At 33.1% G+C, this 17901-nt stretch overlaps 1 protein-coding gene across 1 annotated transcript in view; it reads right to left on the bottom strand.

Moving 5' to 3' along the window:
- LOC118197250 (ceramide synthase 1-like) overlaps positions 1-17901 on the bottom strand; it is a 70690-nt gene that overhangs the window by 10318 nt on the left and 42471 nt on the right. Inside the window, exons 5-6 of the mRNA XM_035368754.2 lie at positions 9098-9245; positions 5012-5154 (exon numbers count right to left, since the gene is read on the bottom strand). Of these exons, the coding sequence (XP_035224645.1) occupies positions 5012-5154; positions 9098-9245 (291 nt within the window). The remainder of the gene's footprint in view (positions 1-5011; positions 5155-9097; positions 9246-17901) is intronic.

Genomic DNA, 17901 nt, shown 5'->3' with positions numbered 1-17901 from the left:
AAATAAGTTTTCCAGTACTTTAATGTGCTGCAGATTTAGAATTAATAAAGTTACTTCAGAAAATGTATTATGTAAATCTTACCAATATGAAATACAGTTCTATTATTTTTAATTACCACATCAATTTATGTTTGCTTATTAACATGAAAAACTAGCTAAATTCTCAAAGAAATACATTTGTTCTTCCAACACAAATTTATCAAAATTAAATCGATATTCAGGATCAAGAATCAGCTTTTTTTGGAGTTAATTAAAAAAATTTTTTTTACACTGAGTAGCATATATGTCATCAATTCATTTGCTTCAGCTAAATGCTCAGCATCACTCTAGAATAGGGGTCTTTAGAATAGGGGTCATCAAACCATGGTTAAAGAACCTGGTCCACCAAGACTTTACGAAAAGTTAAAAATGAAACTGTCAATATGGCTGCCTCAAATTCTTTTGCTTTAATTTTAAACACATGCTTGCGAGATGTTTGATATTTATGTCACCCAACTCTGCTTTCATAGAGGGTGAATATATTTTAAGCACCCCACCCTAATAACCATTCGAACTAAAATAAACACAAAAGAAATCCCATCCGGGGTCTTTCTCATAACCCATACCCACATTTTGTTCTAAAATGTAGAAAAAATTAATGGAATTCTCTTTCTCTAAATGTTGCAATCAGTTGGAAAAGGTGGATGTAAACATCATGACTGGTTACTGATGAGCAGGTTTCGTATAGCTGATTTAAACTAGATAAATCTTTTCAGATTCTGAAATTTAGAATCTTTTTCGTATGCTGGCACAATGGCAAGCTGTCATACCAAAAAAGATAAGTTGAAGAAAAAATGCGATTCCCCCCCCAAGAAAAATTTGTCATACCTTTATGCTTTTATTCAGCACAACAGTAAGGCAGCTTGCCTGATTTGCAACAAGAGTGTAGCTGTAATAAAAGTGTATAAGATCAAGGGGAATACTAAACTCCCTCTTGATGTTACATTGTTTCATTATAGCTATCAAGAGAGTTACTTTAAGCACAGTGGGAAATATTCTACATTGGAAGACATTTTTTAAGTACATTAATTTCACATCATTAAAAGTCAGTGAATTAAATTTAAACTGTCAGCAGTACTTTTTTTTTTTCAAAGCGAACAAAGAGTCCAAAAACAGCATCTGTGTTAGCTACATGATAGCAGAAAAAACTGCTACATGTGGAAAGCATTTTGAAAGCATTTTGTTGATCAACAGTGTGTAAAAGAATGTGTTCAGTGTGCAGATGATGTGCTTTGTCCATCACAGGCTTACGCTATTTCAAACATTAGCTTGTCCAGTGTACAGTAACGAGACCAGTGGAGGATCTGGCAGCATATATAGCTGTACTATAAGTTAAAATCCAAATGCAAGGACTTATGTGTTGTTTTGTAGCAATGGTTAAATCAATCTATATAACATATAGTGCACAAGCTGACATTTTTATTTGTAGCATTGATACCTCTAGATTTTCTGCTCCCATAACACTACAAATTTTAGACATATAACCTTATAAGGTCTTTGTTTCAGATGGTCCTCTACTTTGAAATACAGTACAAAGTCTGAGATTCAGACTCGTAGAAACTTCGGCTACCCCAGATAGATCATCAGTTAAATCTGGTAAGATGGCACATAGAAATTATAAAATAAAAACATGAAATCCTGATTTATGAAACAGCGAAACATTTATGATCTAAAGGGTATAAATTTAAAAAAAAAAAAAAAATATTTATTTATTTACTTTATTAAACATTTTTTTCAATGCAAGTTGTATAAGCTGCTTCATTTTTTGTGCTATTACTTTTTCTTTAATTCTATAGACAGATACACTGACTACCAATAAGTATTTGGACACCTGTGATAGAAAAGAAAAACTAACTTTATTCAAAATCGATAGTTGGTAGAGCCTCCACGAGAGGTAATTATAGCGTGGACCCTCTGGGGCATACTTTCCACAAGTCTTTGTATGACAGCTAGTGGTATTTTCGTCCACTCTGCTTGGAGAAGACATAGAAGTAACTTGACCGATTTTGCACGGGTAGTGCACCCCTGAATTCGGCGATGTAACTTGTCCCAGAGGTTTTCGATAGGGTTCAGATCTGGACTCCGGGCATGCCAGTCCATTCGATGAACTCCATTGGCACCACACCAAGCCTTGGTTAACGTCGAAACATGACAACTGGCATTGTCATCCTGAAAGTAACAGGGGTCCAACCCATAAAACTGCCACAACGTAGGAAGCACATTGTCATCCAAAATAGTGCAGTAGGCATCGGAGTTGAGCTTACCATAAATGGGGACCAAGGGTCCCAAGCTCATACCAGGAGAAACACCCCCAGACCATAATTTCACCTCCACCGAACTTGACTGTTGGCACAATGCATTCTGGCAGGAGACGTTCTCCAGGTAGACGCCAGACCCTGCCATCCGAACGGTAAGGGGTGAACCTTGATTCGTCACTCCAAAGAACTTGTTTCCACTGATCTACGGTCCAATTTCGATGTGCTTTGCACCACATTAACCGAGCAGCGCGGTTGGACTTTGTGATCAAAGGCTTATGGGCAGCAGCACGACCATGAGAACCAAGCAGATGTGCTGCCTTACGAATGGTATTCATTGAAACGATACTCCCGGATGCCTGCTGAAACTCCTCGCGGATCAGGGCCATCGGTTGGGTGTGGTTCTTCCGAATTTCTCTGGACAGCACTCATCGGTCTCTATCTCCCAGTTTCGTTGGTCTGCCGACTCGGGGAATATTCCGACAATCACCGCTCACCTTCCACTTCTTAATCACATAGGCCACTGTCGATTTTGGGTACTTCAGATTGCTAGATATGGCCATTAAGGATTGGCCACATTTGTGATACCCGATAATTATACCTTTCTCGAAATCAGAGAGCTCCGAATTGCGAGGCATCTTGCATGCTACTAAAGCCGATGCTGTTTCCTACACGATATATACTCGCGGAGTCCGGGACGTACCTTAGGACCGCAGATAACGTCATTTGCATATGTGTCCAAATACGTATTGTTAGTCAGTGTATTATGTGTTCAGTTACAAAGTTCTATTGTTCAAGTCCTGTAATTGCTAGGTCGAAAATTCCAACTAATTTGTCAATCGAAATTTTTTCAATTTCAATAACCTCTCTCTCACTTTCCTTTCTATCAGTAGTGGTATTTTCTGGATTTAGAGCCTTATTACAGATTTTGCCATCCGTTAATTGACTGATGTTTGGGGCATTGTCATTGCGAGGAAAAACTTCTGTTATATCATCTTTATTTATTATCACTTGGCCTCATTTTTTTACAAAATGTATTAACTGGAACTGTGTTTTGCAATTGCTGGTGTTGGAGCAGACGCAAAAGCATACTTTGGTTTGCTTAAATAAATGCTGGGACTAACATAAAAATAAAACTAATCTTTATTTCATAACCTTAAATAAAATAAACTGAACTGTAACAGTAGTCTTTACATTAAAAACAACAAAAGAGAACCAGCAAACTCCCTCATGTTCACGATCTCTGCATTTATATATACAACTTCGGCCTACTCGCTGATACTACGTCATTGACCAATCAGTAGCAACCACATTAGTTTATCACCAATTGACTTCTGAACTAATTTGCATGAGGAAAACAACAGAACATTAAGCCAACAGTGATCCTCTTTTCCTCACAAAAAAAAAAAAAAAAAAAAAAAAAATACTTTGATTCTTTAATATGGACACAATACTTATTGTTCTTTATTACTATTAACAGTTAAAACTTTTTCAAGTCCACAGCAGTTACAGCTTTTGTAAATAAGTCCGCATTATTTAATTTGGTTGGGATGAGTTCAAGGTCAAACACTCTATCATTCACCAGTCTTCTAATAAAGTGATATCTTACACCAATGTGCTTAGTCAGACTGTTTTCTATTGGTGATTTAGAAAAATGAATGGCAGATTTGTTATCACAAAATAGTTTACATTCTTTCAAACTGAACTTCAAAACTTGATTCTGCAAGACATTTTTTGTCCACATCAATTCCTTTGTTGCTTCTGATAAGGTGATATACTCTGCCTCTATAGCGAATAAACTTGCACATTTTTATTTAACTGTCTCGCTGTGCATCCTATGATTTCCACGAGCAACATAGAAGTAGCAAAATTCCGCGAGGATGAATTTTTGCCGTCTATTTAACTGCGCAATCCGCTCTTTCTTAGTTCAAGGTTTCCTTTCGGCTTTTCTGTGATGTTTAATTGTTTATTTAAATGTGGGCTAACAAATGGAATTAGTTCCACCTTTCTGCCAAATATACGATACGTAATATAGTATTTTGCACACGCTTTTCAGAACTCAAAGATGTTTGGCAATATAACCAATATTCCTGACAATATTTCCGATAGTAGTTTTGACTCTGATTTCAAGTATATTGAAGATAGTTATAGTGAAACTGATGAGAATTTCTCGGATTCCTCTGCAGATTGTGGTGAAACTGTGATCGTCAATGACAGCAAATGAACATTCACTGAGCTTTATATAACTATAGTATTCTCACACTCCACAAGGAAACAAGGGGAAAAAAATCGCGTAACTCCAAATACAGGAAATTTCCAGAAATGAATTAATCAAAAACTGAGTATCGACGTATAAGATGCACCCCATTTTTCAGATCTACATATGTTCAAAGAAAAAATGTGCATCTTATACGCCAGCAAATACGGTAATTATTATTAACTTTTGAGTGCCATTGTAAATTCTTACAACATTAAATCTTGTAATGAATGGTATCATACATTTTCAATAAACATTAATGGAATAAAGTCATAGTCAAATACAAAGTCAATTATAGATAATTATAAGTCATAGGTACAGAACAGACATTCAACAAGAGGAGTTCCTGTAAATGAATCTAATTCCATTATTAAGTACGTACTTAAATATATAAAAACAATGTTTCGCAACTAAAATAAAATTTAAAACAAAAAATGCATCAAAATAGTCACAGCCTTACCCATTATGCAAGGCATTGTCATTTAAGTGATTTTGCTTAGAAGAAAATTGTTGGGAGAATTTTTCTTCTACATCAAATTCCCTTGTATCATCCACTTCTCGAACTTGGCCAGTGGCAACACGGAAAAGAAATTGAACAATAAACTAAAAAGACAAAATCCAAATTTAAGTTTGTTGATGCCAAGATACTTTCTTAACACCATACCTGGTAATTTCATGACAAAAAAATTCAGTCTCAAATTAAATTCAAAGAAAAGTATAGTGAATTTCACAGAGAAAATCAATTCGAATCTCAGTATTTTGAACTTAATAATTTTTAGAGGAGGATACTTATCATTCAAATTGGAATATTAGTAGAAAAATGAAATTTTAATTTTACTGCATTAGTTTTTGCCTTCTCACTCACTTAAAAGAAATTCTAAAATCATGTTTGGAAGCACTTATTATTTTTTTAATCTGACATCCACGGTTCTCAAAAATTAACAAATATGAAAATTAATGATATTTAAAATATCAAAGAGGAGGGAAGCATTGCCTTTGCATATAATATCCTAAACTAATATAATTTCAATATAATATTATGATACTGTAGCAATCTTACTAGACTTGTTAACAAAATATAAAAAATTTTCAAAATACTTTATTGAAGCTAAATATGTCTTAAAATAAAAATAAATAAATAAATAAACAAACAAACAAAGTAATCTACAATATTTTTTAAGAGAAATAATTTTTAATGGTTTGGAATTCTCATAACTCAAAAGCCTGCTAAGATTACATTCTCAAAAATGCAAATTTGAAGCTACATCACCAATCTAGCCCAGTATTTATATTTTTACATAATTCATAATTAAAAATTACTGTATACTTAAAAAGCTAGAATTTTTAGCAAAAATTACAGAAGTCATAGAAGTTGGCAAGAAGTTTAAAACAGTTCATTTAAAATTGCTTTATAAATACCATTAAGCCTCACATTTAAGAAAGGATTTACATATTTACATCTATGTTAGTGTCTAAAACTTAAATTGCAAATACATTTCTACAATAATTCCAAATACCTACTTACTAATATTTTAAAAACTGATGTTATGTGTAATAAGGATAATTGTAACATAAGCATTTAGCAGTTTTAATAAGGTTATGTTTAAAAAAACATAAAAATGTCCTATTTACAAATCAGAGAAATCTGCCTATTAAATTGCATTTCTTGTGAGAAAATTCACATGCTTCAGGGGGAAAAGCTCTATGAGCTAGCCCTTCTCTTCTAAGTCCTGAGATGAAACTGAATGTGATGACAACTTCATTAAGAGCCCTCATTAGTTGGCAGTTACAGCAAAATTGGGGGCCATGTCCTCATCAACGATGAGTCTAAATTCTCAATCAGTCCTTGTGTGAAGAAAGCCAAAGGCTTGTTATCATTCCTTCAATATAAGGGAAATCAATCACTTCGATGGAAGGGGAATGAAGGCACAAGAAAGCCTAAGGCTTGTTATTCCTTCAATATAAGGGAAATCAATCACTTCAGTGGAAGTGGAATGAAGGCACCACACTGAATGTCTGCAAGGTCACTTATGTCTCCAATAAGGACACTGACCAAACAATATTACGGTGAGGTTCTTGAGCTTTATGTAAGGCTTTTCAGGGAAAACTGATGGAGAAAATTTTATTTTTCATAGATGATAATGTGAGGTCACATAGAATTTAACAGGCTGACGATTTTCTGGAAGAAGTTATTTGTTGTATGGTCTAGCTAGCATCGTCAACATACTCAAATTACACAGCTTCTCCAGAATGTTCTAGGAAGAATCATTTATGACATCAACACCTTTTCAGGAAACCCCATTAAAATCCCCATTTTTAGAAGAATTTGGGTTGTTGCTAGAAGCTATGGTCAATAACCTGAATTACAGTATGAGAGCCTGTTAAAAAGCAAGTAAAGCTATGCAGGGTGTCCCCTCTCCTTCCAATCAAACAAATCATTTTGAAAATATGAGGTTTCATGTTTTTGCTGTTATTCATATATGAAAAAATATTTACCCTTTCCTCTTAACCTTTTCTTGCAGTGGGGGGCTACTACTGACTGTCTCATGATATTGGGCATATGTGTACAAATTTCCATTATAATGAACCAATTAGTTTTCAAGATATCATTTTGTGTATGCTATCTCGATTTATAGCTTGTAAATCTATATATTGGTGTCGAAATGCAATGACATCCATAGGTGACACATCGGGAGATTTAGTAGGGATATCACTGAAGGGTATGGCCTTGATACCAGTTTTTTGTTCCATTTCTTTAAGGAAATTTACAGTGGATTTTGATGTGTGACTGCTAGCTTTGTTCTGATAGAGCCTCACAGATTGATGGCTGACGGTAAAGCCATGGTATTTCATTCAGAAAAATTGGCGATAAACTATGTTCCTGATAGTATTTGGAGTTAATCTTGACATTTTTTTGCAGTCTCTTTATTTTTAACTTGCCATTATAAGAAAAACCAGCAACAATCATGAATCCCTTAGAAAAACTTTCTTTCGATTCTTTGTACCATGTACTTAAATTTTTTTCTCCCCTTTTATGATAATAAATGGGTCTTTTTTTGTTACAATCATTTAAATACACCCATGCTTCATTTATTGTGACAATTGTTTTCCATTTTTCTTTGGATAAGTGTTTCACATATAGAATTCTGTCCTGCGTTGAGCGATATGTTTTGGAAGAAGACGATGCACATTGTGTTTTTTCGCTTTCTTAAGATTTAAATCAACGTTTATCATTTTGTTTACAGTGGACACCAAGCATTTTAATGATTTTGCAACTGTCCTTTGACTAGGGGGATTTTCTTTTAACATTAAACAACGTACCACTGCAATAGTCGAAGATGTCCGTTTTTTCCTTGGATACTTGTTTGGAATTTTTGTCCCACTTGAGGCTCCAATTTGAAGTTTTTTCCTTTCTTGTTGATGATATTACCTATCGACGCTTTAGATATCACAAAACCATTACTCTCACATTGTTTTTGGATAATGGAGTATGCATATTTCTCTTTAGAAAGAGCATAAATGTAGCCTTCGAACCACTGCTTTGTTAAATTCGCCATTTTGAATAAAAACAAAACTTTCAAGCCACAGACGATAATTTTGACTTTTAAAAACATAGTACAATTGCAATTACTTCTTTTGCAGCAAACAATTTTTTATTACCGCTTACCAAAATCGTCTAAGAAATGTGCGAACAGCCTCTGTATATTGAAGACGAAGTAGCAAATTCTCGCTATGTCTTGAAGAAACTGGCTCCTTAGCTTAACTAATGTTAAATCAGCTGTAAACAGCAAAGCCAAGCCAAGGAATATCAGTATAAACTGAAAGAAACTGGCTAGAAAGCTAAATTCAAACATGCAGCATAAACTCAGAACTAACTCTGCTACTACTCTCTTTGAACTCTTGAAATGCAGCTTATATACACCACTTCTGAAACATGTTTAAATTTGAATACTACGTAACACAAATTTACATTTTGGCAGGAAACTGAAATCAAGAGGGAAAGGAAAGTCAAACTAAAAATAATTAGTTAGAATTAAAATAAATCCTTACAAAGCCTTCTCCTTTTCTTACTCCTTTTTACCACCTGTATGTCAGTCTCCAAAGAATAATTATATTAAAAGTTAAAATTTAACAAACAAATTATGAATTATATTTAATAAAAATTTTAAAGAGTTAAGCACATATGAAAACGATCAACAAGTCTACCACCTTGAAGTAAATAATACTGGCATAATGCAAAACTTTTGTTCCTAATATATCTTCCATTTCTTCTATAAGTCATTCATAAAATTTTATAGTCTTTTTAGTTTTTCAAAATATTTAAAAAGCATTCATCAAAATTTTATGTACTACTTAATCATAACTAAGAACACTAACATAAAAAGTCAGCTTTTGCTGTTAACTGAGCAATGCTTCCAATTAAATAGAACATCAATTTTGTTTAGTATCCTAGATAAATTAAAGCAAAATCATTTTTAGTAATATCTACAATTGCTCCTAATAAATGATTCTAAATTAGCACATATTGAATAGAAAAATAACTTACCAAAAACCAATAAATATTTAAAATTTGAAGTATCCATAACAAACTATTCATGAGCAAAGCACATGGAAGGACTAGTTTTAATTTCTGCACATCAGCTGTGGCAGCATATAGTACTCGCAAAGGATAACAATATAGGCGACAAACAAACCTATAAAAATTTTAAACATAATAAATCCATATTATCAAAGGGTGACAGCATTTCTTCTGGGTTGATATACAGGAGACAGGAAACCACTGGGTGAGCAGCTGTGCCACCATGAAGACTTTCAGCTTTACTGCTCACTCAGTGGGAGGTTGATACATACAGTGCTTATAAATGTGCAACTGATCAAAAACATGCCTTAAAACAGGTACAACTACATGATCGAAAACTAATTTACTTCTGCAATGTGCCACATAAAAGTGCAAAAAGCATTTACCAAAATATTAAAAATTTATATTACGATAGGTAACTCATTATATATTCCGATAGGTAAATAATATAATACTCTTTATATATTTATAAATAATATAATACTCTTTCGAATATGATTATTTTCAATTCTGAGTATGACTATCACAAAAGTATGATTTATATTCCTTTCAATTTGATCAGAGAAATCATTAAAAAATTTGCATTTTCTGACTGCTTATGGGTTGCCTCAATTATTTCCTGATTATGTGATGTCCTAAATAGATAACACAAATGTAAAAATTAAAAAATAATTTTAGAAATATGTTTAGTAGCATTATTTTTTTAATTTAATTCATGATAATTCAGAAACCATTATGGAAAAAGTAATCAGAGAAAAATTATGAAAATTAAAATAATATATATATTTAATTAATGGTAATCTAGTATTTATTTTTAGCTCTACAAAATTTTTAGTACAAATGTGAAATATATTTTATAATCCTATTACAAATGCAAAAGTATTTATTTAAATAAAGTTAACATTTAAATAATTTATGCAATAACACTTTATTAATAATCTGTTAAAAAACAGTTTTGTGAATTAGGATTCCTGCCAGCATTCAACATACAAAATTTTAAAAGCATACAATTAAAATGTTCAATTATTTGAACAGTTTTCCAAAACAGACAACATATCCATGTAAATCTTCCACATTTATTTCACTTTATTCAGAAAACACACAATCTATGTACAACCTCATGACACAGAAAATTCATTAATATCTTAAATTTGTCTCCATATCTTTATACATATTAAGATGTTGGTGACTTAGTCGCGTATTAAGATGCCAATACCCAGCTTGTTTGAAAGAAAAATTTTAAATATTAAAATAAAAAATTATTTAATTCTTCTAAACTTAAAAAAAAAACTTTATTTCTTATATTCAACTATTATGTTATATACAAACATATCAAAACATTAGAAAACAAACATACAGCATTTTCTCATAAGCACATGAATTACACAAATATTGCATTTCTTCAATTCTAAAATGGCATTAATTTTAAGGTATAATTCCTTAATTTTCAGCACCATCAACAGAAAAAAAAAAAGGTTTATCTCTAAGCAAATAAAATAAATGAAATTAAATGTTCAAATACATCTAGCATATATACATATATACACCAAATATTTACATATATACAGTACATTGAAGATTCCGGATTAAGTGTTTTTCCGGTTCATAGATTATCAATTTAAATCTGGTAAGATGGCATGCAGAAATTATACAATTAAAAATATGAAACCGTAATTTATGAAATAAAGAGCAATTATGATCTAAAGGGTATCAAAATTTACAAAATTATATTACTTTTATTATTATTTAAATTACATTTATTTATTATTTAAATATTATTTAAAATGATTTATTAAATTTTATTATTTAAATTATATTTACAAACTTAATATTTATTTGTTTACTTTATTAAACATTTCTTTCAATGTAAGTTGTTTAAGTTGCTTCATTTTTTGTGCTAATACTTCTACTATACTCTAATACTCTAATTCTATAAATAGACATAATTTCTTGTTCAGTTACAAAGTTCCACTGTTCAAGTCCTGTAATTGCTGTATTGAGAATACCTACTAACTTGTCAATCGAAATTTTTTTTGTTTTCAATAACTTCTCTGTCACTTTCTTCACTATCGGAAGCAGTATTTTCTGGATCTAGAACCATACTACAGATTTCGTCGTCCATTAATTGATTGATGATTGGAGCATTGTTGTCGCAATGAAAAACTTCTGTTATATCATCTTCATTTATTACCGCTTCTCCTCATTTCTTTACAAAATCCAATAATTGGAAAATGTCACCTTTAGTTTGCGATGTCCGAAAACCTTCAAATTCGTGGTTATCATCTTCATCGTCCTCACCATGAAATATGGTAGCTGGCCAAAACTTCTGCCAAGCATTTTTTAATGTATCTGGAGACACATCCTCCCAATGCACATGCGTAAAGCATACAAAAAAAAAAAAATTGTGGCTTTGAGGTTCAGATTATAGATCATTCCGGATAATGGACGTCCGGATTACGGACTTTATACTGTATATATACACCACCGAAGAGCCATTACATTATGACCACCCTGTTAATAACATGTAGAACCATCTTTAGCCATCAAACTATTGACTTGACAAGGTGCTGATATGTAGTCTGAGGTATCTGGTACCAAGCACTCACCAACTGATCCTGCAAATCCCGCACATTGCGAAGGAGTAGTGTGGGAGCACGAATTTTGGTTTTCCAGGTGGACCACAAATGTTCTATTGTATTAATGACAGGTGAATTTGGAGGCCAAGACATGACTTGAAAGGTCACTGAAATGTTCTTTGTACCACTCCTTGAAAATTCGACCTTTACCACATCGTGCATTATCCTGTTGATAAACATTTGAAATGAAGGGAAACATTGGTGGAGGCAGCATATCAGCATTTAGCATAATGAGCAGAAGTTATGTATGCTTGTAATTCATCGGACGAGCTAGATAATTCATTCTCACTAATATCTAAATCTTTCTCAGTATCTTACTCACCAGAATATTCATATTCACTTTCATGATTTGACATTTTGAATATATACAACAACAGCATATACAAGCATGAATTAATTCGACTGGTGTTAAGAAATTCCCCCATCTATCAATAACCTAAATGATATTCATAGATCAGTGGCACACTCTATAAGCCAGTAACTTAACTACTGTCTTATTGCAAATTTTTAATAATTTGGAGTTCTGAGGAAAAATGATTATTTCTTTAGTCCATTGTGAAGTACAGGACACTGTTCTTGTTAAAATATTTTGTCACATATTAGAAAAACTCACGAATAATTTTCAAGTATACTCAGTTATGTCCAATAACTGCATATCTCTGCCCAAACATACAGTGGATGGACAAAAATATGGAAACACCTTGTGAAATGCATGTTTGAAAAGAAAGATTGATTTTAATGAAACATGTAGGTGGCACTGGTGTTTTTGACTACTGACGCCACCTATACAACTTTGTAAATGTGCTAAACAGTTCAGTTGTTGTCGGAGTACTGTTATGTAAGGTTGTCATTGCATTATGTCAGAGATAACAGACTTCGAACGTGGGCAAATTGTTGGAGCATGTATGGTAGGTGCTTTCGTAAGCAAGGTAGCCGAGGTGTTTAGTGTTTCAAGAGGTACTGTATCGAAGATCATCTGCTAAATCACAGCGCGGACGAAAGTGTGTCCTGAGTGATCGTGACAGACTATCATTAAGGACAATTGTGACGAAAAATAAGAACACCACAGCTGCAAAAGTCACTGCTGAAATGAATGTTGTGTTACAGAACCCTGTGAGTACCAAAACAATTAGAAGGGAGCTTCATAAACAAGGAATTGCTGGCCGTGTTGCAATTGAGAAGCCACTCATCAGTGATGCTAATGCCCGTAACAGGAAAAGCTGGTGTTTAAGTCATAAAGCCTGGACTATAGAGCAGTGGAAGTGAGTAATATGGTCTGACGAGTCTTCTTTCACATTGTTTCCCACTTCTGGCCGAGTTTACGTCTGGAGAACGCCATCTCAAGCCTATAATACAGACTGCTTGTTGACAAGAGTGAAACATGGCGGGAGTTCTGTTATGGTTTGGGCAGCCATATCGTGGTTCTCTGCTAGCCCCATGATAACTGTGTCAGGGCACATGACTGCCAAGACTTATGTGAACATTTTGGCCGATCAAGTTCATCCCATGGTACAAACTTTGTTCCCCGATGGTGATGTCTTCCAAGACGACAAAGCCCCTGTTCACACAGCTCACTTTGTCCAGGACTGGTTTTCTGAGCACGAGGATGAGTTGTCCCATCTCTCCTGGCCACCACAGTCACCAGACCTGAATATTATCGAACCTTTGTGGTCTACATTGGAACGGAAAGTGCGTTCTCGTTATCCACTGCCAACATCGTTATCTGAACCAGCCACCGTTTTGCAGCAAGAATGGTATAATATTCCCTTGGCAAACATATAGGAACTGTATTTATCCATTCCGAGAAGACTGCAAGCTGTTTTGGATGCCAACGGGTTTCCTACACCATATTAAGCAAAGAAACATGTTTTTTTAAAGGTGTTTCCATATTTTTGTCCAACCCCTGTAAATGGGTTTGATGAGAATGATACAGTAAAGAGAGTCCAAGTTATCTTAGGATATAGGAAATTGCACACATTATGATGACAGAGACAGCTCATAAACTACATACTTTCCTCTGGCTATAAAATGTATGTATTTAAAAAAGACTTATAATATTAACTAAAAAGAGGCTTTATAAATATATCCAAATAGACGAATGCCTAGCAATTTTATGCAATATACATTTAACTATGATTATTATGTTGAACACAAAGCCCATTTTGCTTGATCTTAAATGTTAGTCCCTATGGACCAATTTGATGTGTTAAAAAATGATAATTTTTTATCTGTAACCGAAATTTTAAATTCGTGTACTAATATATATATTGGGGGAAGGGGTAATTTACACTGTAGTCTTTCATAAGAACTATAACAAAGTTCAATAATATAACAGCTTTTAGCAAAATAAAACAACACTAAGAATTACAGATCTTACACGTTAAAATGCCCTAATAAATTTACAAAATCCACATATACTTAACATCAAATGAAAGCAAAATTTTCATGAAATAAGCTGGAGTGCAGAACCTAGATGTTTTTGAAATCCAACAATATTTATAACATTATCAGATGAGAAGGGCAAAAACCTTCACTAAAAAAAGGCAACTGCACATAATCATGACTGTGCTAACTGTTACCAATTACATATCACATTAAAATACTAGAACGGCAAATTCGGTAAAAAAAATTAACCTCGTTCACAGGGTTCATAGCCACATTTTAGTTAAAAAAAAAAGCACGTATAAGCACTTTTCAAGCACATTTTAAGAAAAAAAATAAGCACCTATCTAATTACATTATACACAACTGCATAACCTTAAAAATTAGACTTGTAAATTTAAAATATGAGAAATGCAGTATTTATTATGAGAGAATAAGCATTACCTCAACCATAGAAAATAATTACTTTTTTTTTTAAATTTTAAATAACAGTTCAATTTACAGAACTAGTTTAAAATTTAAAAAAAAAAAAGTATGCAGAACTAAACTATATTGCAAGATTTAATGATGAAATTTCAGTTCAAAATAGAGGAAATAAATAATAATAATGCATATTTATTCTATTCGCTTGGAACTTAATAATAAATACAATTTATTTTTCCACTCATATTGATATTTAACTAATTTAACTCTTTCGAATCGAAGTTGCCCCAAACGCCCAAACATTCAGACATCGGCTGGACGCCCGAAACGCCTGAATAATTTCCTACCCAGTGCTTTCCCCCATCACGTTACTGCATTACTCATTGCTTTCAGGTGTTGTTAAATCACGTGTCAATCATTCTTTTGAAGCTACTAAAATTAGCTTCCTTGTTTCCTTTGTTCCTTCCTTTCCTTTGTTTACTGTCAGTGTTTAGTTTTTGATGCCCAAAGTTGCAATCCCGTCCCAAGACACACAGTGTCAAAGCGTCGAAGAAAGAAGTTCTTGCTTTACTTAAGTAAGACTATTGTTAGCGCTGTAGTATTCAACTTGTCATGGGAGAACAGGGTTCATAGCCACATTTTAGTTAAAAAAATAAGCACCTATAAGCACTTTTTAAGCACATTTTAAGAAAAAAAAGTAAGCACCTGTCTAATTACATTATACACAACTGCATAACCTTAAAAGAAAAATTAGACCTTGCAATTTAAAATATGAGCAATGCAATATTTATTAAGAGAATGAGCATTACCTCAACCATGGAAAACAACTTTTTTTTTTTTTTTAAATTTTAAATGACAGTTCAATTTACAGAATTAGTTCACAATGAGAGGGAAAAAAACTATGCAGAACTAAACTATATTACAAGATTTAATGATGAAATTTCAGTTCAAAATATAGAAAATAAATAATAATAAGCCATATTAATTGTATTCGCTTGGCACCTAATAATAAATACAATTTATTTTTCCACTCATATTAATATTTAAATAATTTAAATCAAAATTCTGAACATTTTCTAAATTTTCATTGCATAACAGTTTTCCCTTAACATATATTCCAAGCAAAGTAATTTAAGTAAAAAAGAGGAACATTTCTGAAATCAGGAGAAGGGAAATTGCTTCATGCAGTCATCCTTAAACAGTAAAAGCTTAACTAACCCGCATACTCGAAATTGCCGAATATTCCGTATAGTCGAGCGTAACTGGAAAAAGAGGAGGGGGGGGGAGATTGTAGCCGTTCTTTAGATTTCTCGGCTAAATAAATGATTTTGACATTTCGATATGTGCATCATATAAATATAGACCAACGGAACTGAGAAATATTCTGCTTAGAAAGCACAGTAAAACTCTTTTAAGTGTTCATAAATAAATCTCAGACTGAACATCAAAATTAATTATCTCTGCAAAATATCGCATACATTATTGCGCAATACGTGCGGCGTAATTCTTCCATATGTGATATTGCGCTATCGGAATCAACAGCAGCCGGTATTCAGAGAATAAAGAACAAAATAAAGGAAAAGGAAGAGACTTACTAATCTGGGGTGTTTTTGATTCTAATTTTGAACAGACTGCGTTAAATTTCCGGAATAGAATCATTCTTCGCTTGGGTTGGGTAGACCGCAAAACTTTTAGTCCTATTCAATCCAGATTGGACAGTGACAAAAAGAAAAAAAAAAAAAAAAAAAAAAGTCCGCTGCTTCAATATTAGAGATTTTGCGGAGAAAGGGGTGAACCTCCCAACCTCCGTGCTGTATAATGTATTGGGGGAAAAAAATTATTCTGACTATTCGATTACTTTCCTTATTTAAGCCATTCCGAATATTATTCCTTAGAAAGCTAATCTGTGTAAAAATACACCAATTTTTGGAAGTTTATCTACACTTCAGCAGCTACTGCAACTATATTATTATAAATATTCATACATATGCTCATAATAATAAGCATAACAATCATAATAAACACGAATATGAACTGACCAGGCGGAACTAGAATGCAAATTATTAAAATCTTGATAGAAATTCAAACGTGTGTAGTATTTGGGTGGGCGAAAAAGAATACTGAATGTACCGGAATTTTCTATGGTTTTCGCAATTCTTTGACCAAAAGAACGACGTGCAACTGTCTATACTCTCGCGCGCACCATAGGTTACGTTAATGTTACGTTAATGCAGAGAAAGGGCGGAAAGCTATTTCCGGGAGTATGATTCACCATCTGACGTTCCATATAAGGAAGAAAAGTTGTTTATTTAGTTTCGGCTTTGGTACGGGAGGAAAAATGCGCGTTCATTAAAAAAAGCACTAAAAGCAAAAAATAAGCACTAAAAACAAAAAAATAAGGGCTTTAAAGAAAAAGTAAGCACCTATAAGGGCCTTTATATTTTATTTTCAAATATAAGGACTTAAGAAATTTGCTTCATGCAGTCATCCTTTAACAGTAAAAGCTTAACTACCCGCATACTTGAAAATTGGCGAATATTCGGACAGTCGAGCGTAACTTAAAAAAGAGGAGCGGAGGGGGGGATAGACTGTAGCCGTTCTTTAGATTTTTCCGCTAAATAAATGCTTTTGACATTTCGATATGTGCATCATATAAAAACAAACTAATGGAACAGAAAAATATTCTGTTTTGCAAGCACAGTAAAACTCTTTTAAGTGTTCATAAACAAATCTCAGACCGAACATCAAAATTAATTATCTCTGCAAAATATCACAAACGTTATTGCGCAATATCTGCGTCCTAATTCTTCCCTACATGATATTACGCAATTGGATTCAACAGCTGCCGGTATTGGGAGAATAAAGAACTAAATAAAGGAAAAGAGACAGACTTACCAATCTGGGGTGTTTTTCATTCTAATTTTCAACAGACTGCGTTAAATTTCCGGAATAGAATCATTCTTCGCTTGGGTTGGTAGACCACAGAACTTTTAGTCCTATTCAATCCAGATTGGAAAGTGACCAAAAAAAAAAAGTCCATTGCTTGTTTTGCAGCAAACTGTAATGGTTTCAACATTCGAGATTTTGTGGAGAAGAGGAAAACCTCCCAACCTTTGTACTGTACAATGTATTGGCCAAAAAAATGAAATTATTTTGACTATTCGATTACTTTCCCTTTATTTAAGCCATTTCGAATATTATTCCTTAGAAAGCTAATCTGTGTTAAAACAAACCATTTTTGGAAGTTTACTATACTTCAGCAGTTACTGCAACTATGTTATTATAAACATTCATACATAATATAAGCATAACAATAATAATAAACACGAA

This window comes from Stegodyphus dumicola, chromosome 8 (genome assembly GCF_044657685.1).
Source record: "Stegodyphus dumicola isolate Sdum_Otavi_A_Nest chromosome 8, ASM4465768v1".
Lineage (NCBI taxonomy): Eukaryota > Metazoa > Arthropoda > Arachnida > Araneae > Eresidae > Stegodyphus > Stegodyphus dumicola.
This window is presented reverse-complemented; position numbering and strand designations above follow the sequence as displayed.